At 45.1% G+C, this 9,226-nt stretch overlaps 1 protein-coding gene across 3 annotated transcripts in view; it reads right to left on the bottom strand.

Annotated features, from left to right (window-relative positions):
• Positions 1–2,431: 2,431 nt before the first annotated feature.
• Positions 2,432–9,226, bottom strand: part of NIPAL3 (NIPA like domain containing 3) — a 49,023-nt gene continuing 42,228 nt past the window's right edge. For 2 of the 3 annotated variants that reach the window (XM_020902055.2, XM_070458928.1), the window contains one exon: positions 2,432–6,444. In XM_020902055.2, the coding sequence (XP_020757714.1) occupies positions 6,245–6,444 (200 nt within the window). In that variant the 3' untranslated portion in view covers positions 2,432–6,244. Of the gene's footprint in view, positions 6,445–9,133; positions 9,166–9,226 lie in introns of all 3 variants that reach the window. The other variant, XM_020902058.2, reaches the window with a different exon arrangement.

The following is a 9,226-nucleotide window of genomic DNA, read 5'->3' as shown; positions in this document are numbered from 1 at the left end:
TTCTTCACAGAGCTTCATTAACTTCTCTCTGACGCCATATAGATTATACTCTTCACCTGGCATCCTTCTCCCCCCTATACTCTCTCATAACATTCTCAATTTCAGAAAGGTCATGGGTTAATAATTTCAGGGACACCAGACCTGGTTGCTGAGTTGTCTGATGCCAGCTGTGACTGCTTTGAAATTTTGCAAAGGGAAAAAAAAAACCCAAACCTTCATGAGGATATAGAACCTCTCCTTATTCTCAAGAGAGGGGGGCACAGTTCTTGAGGCACTAGCCTACTATTTGGCACTGGTGGACAGGGAGCCAAGATTTTGGCAACAGTGGTTCAGTGGTTAAGACTTTTCCTGCTAATGCAGGAGACACTGGTTCAATCCCTACCCCGGGAAGATCCCACATGCTGCAGGGCAACTAAGCCCGTGCTCCACACTACTGAGTCAGCACTCGAGCCTGTGTGCTGCAACCACTGAAGCCCGTGTTCTCTAGGCCAGTGCTCCACAACAAGAGAAGCCACTGCAATGAGGAGCCTGATCACTGCAACTGGAGACTAGCCCCCTGCTCGCTGCAACCAGAGAAAGCCCGTATGCAGCAAAGAAGACCCAGCACAGCCAAAAATGAATAAATGAATAAATCTTCAGAAAAAGGAAAGTAAAAACAAATAACAAAAAATTTAATGAGAACAAGAGTAACTATAAAGAGTTGGTAAAGCTTCATTAATCTCTCTTTTTTTTTTAACCTCGCCACATGATTTGTAGGATCCTAGTTCCCCAACTAGGGATCAAACCTGGGCCTTCGGCAGTGAAACTGCAGTCCTAACCACCGGACCTCCAGGGAATTCCCCAATCTCTATTTTTAAGTTGAACTGTTTTATGAGATCAAAGTCTGAGACTCATGGATAATTCTAGAATCCTCCCACCACCCCGTTCTGTGACAGACTGAATTTTATTCCCATGTCCCTGACACGGGTGACATTGCCAGTGAGAGCCTTAGAGACTCAGTTGATGAGCTTCTGTTCTTTAAGTCTGTATCCTTCATTGAAACTGTACATCCTTTTCTTCAGATATGAAATCCTAACATGGGGTGAACCTTACTCCATGGAAGTCCAACCACAGCAGGAAAGGCAGTGCAGCAGGGGCGGGGTAAAGAGCTCAGGTTTTGAAGTCAGGCAGTTCTGGGCTCAAATCCTGCTTCTACTACTTATCAGTTACATGACATGAGTCTCAGTTTCTTCATCTGTAAAATGGGGATAATATTAAAACTTACCTCATGGAATTGTTAAACAGAAGAATTGAGATATATATGAAGTCTTAGTATATAGTTTGTGGCATATATGTTCCTGTTAAATATATGGGTATACATTATTCTGTGTGTGTGTAGATATAAATGTTTAGGCACTATTCCACACCTACCTTTGTAGATTGGAAACTTAGAATGAAGAGAGACACATGTGCTTAGAATTACCTAAGAAAAGTCGCAAGTGTTCATTATACAATTTCAAAGTGAATAAGGCTTCCCAGGTGGCTCAGTGGTAAAGAATTCGCCTGCCAAGCAGGAGACTGGGGTTCAATTCCTGGGTCAGGAAGATCCCCTGGAGAAGGGAATGGCTACCCATTCCAGTATTCTTGCCTGGGAAATCCCATGGACCGAGAACCTGGCGGGCTACAGTCCATGGTGTCACAAAGAGTCAGACACAATTTAGCGACTAAACCACCACCCCAAAGTAAATAAGTAAATAGGGAAACCATTGGTCAGCGTAACATAGTGTCCTGATGGATAGTGTACTATGTCCAGAAGGACATAGTTTTAAGACTTTACATCTATTACTTCACCTAATCCTCATAATAACCCTTAGAAAGCTACTGTTACTATCCTGGTTTTACATATGAGGCACAAAGAATTTAAGCAACTTGTTCAGTGCCACACAGCTAAAAAGTAGTGGAGCCAAGAACCAAACCCAAGTAGTGTGACCATAGAGACTATACTCTTCACCACTACAAGAAAAAAAAAGGTGCTTAAGTCATCCTTAACTGCAATCCTGGGCACCTCAGATCCTCACTGTTCCTATAGTGGCTACTAGCTATATATGGGGATATTTCAGGGAACTGAATTTATTTTTTTTTGTTTTTGTTTTTATTTTTTCCATTTGTTCTTATTAGTTGGAGGCTAATTACTTTACCATATTGTGGTGGTTTTTGCCATACATTGACATGAATCAGCCATGGCAGGGAACTGAATTTAAGTAAAATGGAAAACCCAATTCCTAGGTTTCATCCCCACATCTAACATGCTTAATAGCCACACGTGGATAGTGGCTGCCATTTCGGCAGCAGACATAGAACATCTCGGTCATGGCAGAGTTTTACGGGACAGCACTGTGGTAGGTAATTCTAGAAAGTATTAATCAAATGAAAGACTCAAACCCAACAGGTGTCATGTGGATTTTGTTTTTAATTAAATACCACTTCATAATGTTATTTGTACCTAGCACACACATTTATTTTTGAAAAATAAGAACATGCCATATATTAGTCATTAAATTAACAAAATGTGAGCATCCCCATAAATATACATTCTAAGGTGACTTCACTTACACAGCTTCTCAGAGAAACACACAGTAGAATCAGTAAAACTGTTTCATCTACCAGCCAGTGTGGGCCCGGATTTGGAATTCACAAGGCTGCAGGTTGGAGGTTCCCCAACACTACCCTGATGGACATCTTGTCTCCACACTGGGCCATCCAACTACTTGGCTTCCACCAGGAAAGCGATGGAGAGAGGTTGATTCTCTCTCGCCTACCCAGCATCCAGTCCATCCTGCAAAACCCTCCCACCCCCCAAGGCTTCATGTGATGGCATCTTCAGACCTGCAGCTCCATGGGAGGGTTGCGGGAGGGTGGAGTGGGGCTAAGCTCTCTTTAAACGCTGCAGGCGCCCGTCTATGAACCGATTTTAATGTCTGAGTAGGGACTCCAGAATCCCAGTCTTTACGAGAGGGGGACAGAGTAGGGCAGGCAGAGGAAGCTGGAGAACAAATGGAAAGTTGAAACCCAAGTTTGGGGACCTTGCCTTACGTACTGGCGGCAGGGAAGGGGATGCTGATGGGACATGTCCCATTGCTTGGAGCCTTTGAGAGGGTTTGGGGATGTGAGGACCACAAGAAAAACAAAGAATCAGGGCTGCGAATGGAAAATGGATGTCCTTGTCCCCATCCTGACAGCAAGTGCTGCTTATCGGTCACCAGCAAACAGTCCATTTACACTCGGGCACAAAGACTGGGAGATGCCGGCTCAAGACCAGAGTCAGAATTCTGGGGGCCGTGGCTCCACATTAGCCGTTCTTCCTGGGACCACGTGACCTCCCCAGGCCTCCACTCTGGCAGCCAACATGCAGCTCTGCCCAGCCCTCCTGTACTCCACCTCGTGAGATGATGCTGTTACCCTAAACCTGAAGACAGGCGCTGCCCAGGCCCCAGCGGCAGCTCCTGGGTGGCGCTGAACCCATGATCATCAGCTGACCGAAGATTACAGCGCACTTGTATCCATTCGTCACTCTTGCTGGACTCCAAGAGACATCACCAAACACAGGGCAGATGCCAGAGTAAGGCTGGGAGCATACAAGGTGCCAGCTGATCACCTGGGTTTGCCGCATTTAAATCTACCTTTCTTTCATCCACTCCACCCTCACATCCCTTCCTGGTCTATGACCCACATTGGAAACATCACTGGGAAAAATATGAGTAGCAGTGAAACTGGATTTTAATTCTCCTTTTGTGTTTTGTTCTTGCAGGCATGCAGCCTGACCTTGAACAGTGGCTTCTATTACCCCTTCAAATTCTTCTCCTGCTCTGCATAAAGCCTCCTTTCCAATCTGCCACTCTCGCCCTCATAAACCATCAATGGCTCCTGTGTTCTCTGGGATACGCTTTAAACTCCTCAGCCAGGCCTTCAGGTTTCTCCATGATTCCACCGCTGACTGCTCATCTTTGTAGGTTAATCTCCATCACCCGCCCCAGCTCTTCCTTTGTCCCCACCCCAACTCATCTCTGTGCCTTTGCAAAAGTTGGCCCCTCTGGCTGGGGGTGATCACTCTATTTTCTATGTTTTGCTCAAATCTTAGCTAGATTTGCCACCCATCAGGGAGTCTAGCCAAAATCATCTCCAATTCTGAATACCCAGTTCTGAGCTCAGGGCCTGACCTTTAGCAGGGCCTCCATAACTGTCATTTTCTGTGGTCCACTATCATACTTGGCCTCCCTTGCCATAGTTGACCACATATTTGTATCTCTTGCTTCTGGCTTGGAGGGCAGAAACCAGGTCTTATTATTTGTAGCCCTTATCGTCCAAATATTTAACACATAGTCAGTGTCTCACAAATATTGTTGAACTGAGTTGATACCTATCCTAAAGGGGAAAAAAAAGTCATTGTCTGTTGCCTTCTTGGGCACGTAAGACACAATACAGAAGTAGTTAAGACACAATAAAGAACTGGTTATCCCAGGCAACAAACATCAGCTTCAAAGACAAGGTACTAAATCAGTATTAAGCATAATCCATAAAGGTTAATGATCTATCAACACTGGTCTGTTAACACTGATATCTTGCCTGTTAGCTCAAGGCTGCCTAGAGAAGCAGGAAGTGCAGTTCTAAGAGGTAATCATCGGATGGAGAAATGCCACGAATCCTATGGGGATTATTGAGCCTGCCAAATCAACCCCCAAAAGGAAACAAGGAATTGTAATTCCAGCTTTCCAACGGGGTGGGGGGGGGGGGGTGTCAGGATTTTAGCCTAGACTAGCTCTCTCAATTATTAGACTTTCAAGGTGTGTGATACCTGGATTACCAGCCTCAAAATCACCTGTGCTGACAGTTAAGCATGCAGACTCTTTTTTTTTTTTTTTGCCACGCCACTCGGCTTGTGGGATCTTAGTTCCTGGACCAGGGATCCAACCTGTGCCCCCTATATTGAAAGTGTGGAGTCTTCACCCCTGGACCACCATGAAAGTCCCAAGAATGCAGATGCTTGGGCCTGGTCCAAGTCCCACTTAATCAGAGTATCTGAAGTCAGGGTGTGGGAATCTGCATTTTAAATAAATTCCCTAAGGGATCCTTACTTTCATTAAAGTTTACAGACCTTTACCTGCTATTCTCAGAAGTATACAGTCAGCCTAAAGGAAGACAGCTGTGTATGCAGCCAGCAGGCAGCAGTCCCATTTCTGAGAATTCTTACTTCTCGAAGATGTATGTATATGGGGACGCAAAGAGTCTACTGACCCCGAGGAAGTTAGCCAATGACTAAGCTTGGCTAGTCGATCAATACCGGAGAGGATGGAGGAGAGATGAGCAAGGCTGTCTCTGAAATAAGCATCCCCAGTTTTCCCAGAGGGCACTGGTGTGCAGGAGAATACAACACAAAACAGCCAGATTGTCTGTCTGTCCTTTGATAAGTGATGCAGTCCCCTCTTGTCAAATGAAAAGGAATTTTTCTTCCTTTAAGGGCTGAAGTCTCACTCCTACTCTGTCTTTCTTACTCTCCCCCTTCTCTTAATTTCTCAGTTCCTTTGAGGGGAAAAAAAAAGCAGCAGAACCAGAATCAAATGATTTTCCAGAGTGGACCCAGTACAAACACATCCAGCACATCTTCACTGGAGAGGCAGAGACACTCAGAAAGCAGATGGGAGCTCCTTACAGGTGAGTGACAGAATGGGACACCCGGGGCTGGCTCACCATGCCACGTGAAGGTGACATGAAGGTTATCACAAGTACAGAATCAAGACGGAGGTGGGTAGAGACCAGGCCTGCACGTGAGGTGAGGGAAGACTAGATCTGGAGGTTTCCAGCCTCTCAGTGGATTTGGAAAGTAGGGGCAGAATCTCTGCCTGGCTTTAGGTGTGAAGAATGTGGCCACCCTTGGTGACTGCCTGGGAAAGCCCAGGTACCATCTGCAAGGATGATGAAGGCTTTCCAAGTCTGGTTGGGCTAAACCAGGCAGAGGCTGAACTCTGTACTGCCCACCTAGAATACTGCTTTCATGCCCCCACTCCCACCCTCATCATTTGAAATTTCCAGGACCAAGGTAATCTACCCTTTGTCTGAGGCAAAGGCTTTTCGAGATGCTCATCCACAGAGTTCATGGGTGAAAAAAAAAAAAGACTTGAAAGGCAAGTTTTAGAATCAAGGATTGAACCACTGTCAGTACTGCTTGAGCAGCTGTGACTAGAGGAAAGGGGTCTCCTTCCAGGTGGGCTCACTCCTTCTTGGTGTGTTCCAAGACGCGGTAGGGAACCCCAGAGGCATTTCTGGAGCCGTGTTCTTCTTGCATGACAGGCAGTGTGGCGGGGGCGTAGATCTCAGAAATGTTATCGTTGTTTTCCAGTGCCCCATAGGAAAAAGAAGCTTTGAGGTCAGGCTGGACGGTCATCCCCTTGTCATGCATGTTTTGCATACCTGAAACAAAATCCATCCCCCCAAATCATTATGTGATAAGAGAGCCAAAGGAGGCTGCGTATATCCCATCATGGACTAACTATGGTGCTCAGGAGCTAATCATGTGCATTGTCAATTTCCTGAATGCTTTAGATAAAAAAAAGAACACCCGTAAATACACACTAGAAATATTACAGTTTCTAAGCAACAAGGGATGAATCTTCAGGAAATATGCACACAGACCAGCCACTGTCAAGAGAAACCACTGGTTGGCTTCGAAGGAGGTGGGAATGTCTGGGTCAGACGGGAACTAGCACTCTGCTTTGAACGTGGTAGATGCCAACACTTTACTGCTGAGTTAGATCAGGATCCGGAAAAATGTCATTATACTATTGAGAGAAGAGGATAACTTTTGTGTCACAGATATGTGATACACAGATATCCTGATGCTCAGAGGGAGAGTTTTGACATCATCATCCCTGATTCACATACGGGGTTAGATGTGATTTTGCTTATTACTTCTGGGCACACTGATATTGAATTTCTACTTATATTTGAGGGCAAATATTTTACTTGTTAATTCCTTTAAATGTATGCTACAATGCCCCTAGTCAGGTGGGACCTGGCCTCCTCTGAGGCCAATTCTTTTTCCTGGGAGGGAGTTAAGACACTTTAAATTCTCTTGCCCCTTGGTTGAGTAATAAAAATCCTGAATGCAAATTATTTCCCATGAAACTATGATGATAATAACAGTTGACATCTGACTGCTTCCCAGTGCCTGATGCACTGGGCTAAGTGCTTTAAATAGTAACAATAAGAGCAATAATGTTACTGGCATTATATAAAGGGGCTGGGCATTTAGTTGGTGGCAGAGGCCATAAAGTTATAATGTTATAAAGTTTTCTCTCACTTGATTCTCACAACTATTGATTTAGGAAAATAGGCAGTTGGAGGTTAAGGAGATTGCCTGAGGTCACAAGCTAGTAAGCAGCAGTTCTAGGGTTCAGATTCAGTGATTTAAATTCTGAAGCCTACACTCTTAATCAGAATGCTGTCTGGGCTCCCTACAGACCTCAGTCTTCCAAAATCCTAGGACAGAAATATGCTACTATCCTCCTTTTATGGGTAAGAACACAGAGATTCAGAGAGGTGGAGTAACTTACCCAGGACACACAGCTAAATGAGAGATGGAGCTGGGATCGGACACCAAAGTCCTTGCTCTTTATCTATCCTACAAACAGCCTGGGAAGTCCTGGTCTGTGGGAGGCTCTTCGCCTTCACACTGCATAAGCCCTGGCTGATGGGAATTTGAAGGGTACAGTTTAAAAGTGTGTAGTTTGGATTTTAGGGAGGAAATTAGAGGAGATGAGGGGATGCCTATTTCTCAGGGAAGGGAGTTGGCTTCACAGGCATGGTTTAGCTTTGTCAATGCTCTCCAGCCCAAACCCACCAGGAATACACCTACAGTCTAACAAATTTAGGTTTCTTGACTCCTGGCAGTGAAGATGTACACCATGGGGAACTGTTTCAGTAAGTGGGTGTCAAAACGGAGCTATTACAGATCGGGGTTGTGAAGGGTGATGTTAGGAGGGCTTTAGGAAGCAGTGCTTTGCTTTGGGTTAGATGTTTTCAGGAAGTGGGGCTAATTCTATAACTGGGGATCTTAATGGTTGTTATCCAGAAGGAAAGAAAATAAGATGGAGACTAAAACTGTGATTGGTAAAGAAGCAGGAGTCACTCATGTCAGGTGGATGGTTGGTCTTTATCGTTCAGACAATGCTCATGCTTTGTCTGTGTTTGGACATGACAATGGTGTGGTCCTGTTTGTATTTTGATCCATCAGGGTCACAGAATGTCCTTGTCTGATGCTGATGTTCTGTGAAATGGTCTATGTTCAACCAGGAGTCCCAAGGCCTGGCCATGAGAGCCAAGCCAGCTCCTTGCTGTCAGGGACTGTTTTTCTCCTTCTCATTTTCTAGAAGTCTTGCAGGTTCTGGAATTATTTAAAGCCTCTCCTAACTGTGACATATACTGAATCTCTGGAACTTGCATGCCTCCTGAATGGTGGCTACTGGTTGGTTGTGAAGATGTCAGTCTGGTGAGACCAAAAGCCAGGAAGGTCCTGATGCTGACCAGGGAAACCTAGCAGCTAGAAAGGTAACTCTGTTTAAGGGTTTTCTTTCTGTTCTACCTGGCATCAGGTCAAACAAATGTTTGGAACTTTCAAAGTTTTTTTTTTTAAAGCAAAAGTAAAGTAAATCAAATTGAACCAGGCATCTACCATATCCCAAACATTGTGCAAGGGACCTTTAACATACTATCCCACTGAGATATGGGAGATGGGATTTGAATCCAGGTCATCTGAACTCCAAGCCCATGCTCCACCTCATAGTACAGACCCCAGGCCTACTCAGTCCTGACACGCCTCGGCAGGAGGGCAGGGTCTCCTTTCTTCAACACCCAGCTTCCCACAGGTCACGAGGCACAGAGAGAGTGAGGGCCACATCCACAAACAGGTCACAGAATGTGGACATCTGAGATCACCTTAGGTTACCTTCTATCTGCTACCAGAAAACACACCTGGCATATATGCATATGCAAATATATAGATGTATACACATACATGGTTTATAAACACACAAACACACATGTACATACACATACTTACACACACACACACACACACACACACACAGAATTGACACCTCACCTATCTGGAATTCAGCTATCCAGCGCCCTCATCTATCCGGAACACAGCCGAGAAACAAGGAAGTAAGCAAAAAAGGCATCTGAGCAGCCAGAT

The sequence above is a fragment of the Odocoileus virginianus genome, chromosome 30 (genome assembly GCF_023699985.2).
Source record: "Odocoileus virginianus isolate 20LAN1187 ecotype Illinois chromosome 30, Ovbor_1.2, whole genome shotgun sequence".
Lineage (NCBI taxonomy): Eukaryota > Metazoa > Chordata > Mammalia > Artiodactyla > Cervidae > Odocoileus > Odocoileus virginianus.
This window is presented reverse-complemented; position numbering and strand designations above follow the sequence as displayed.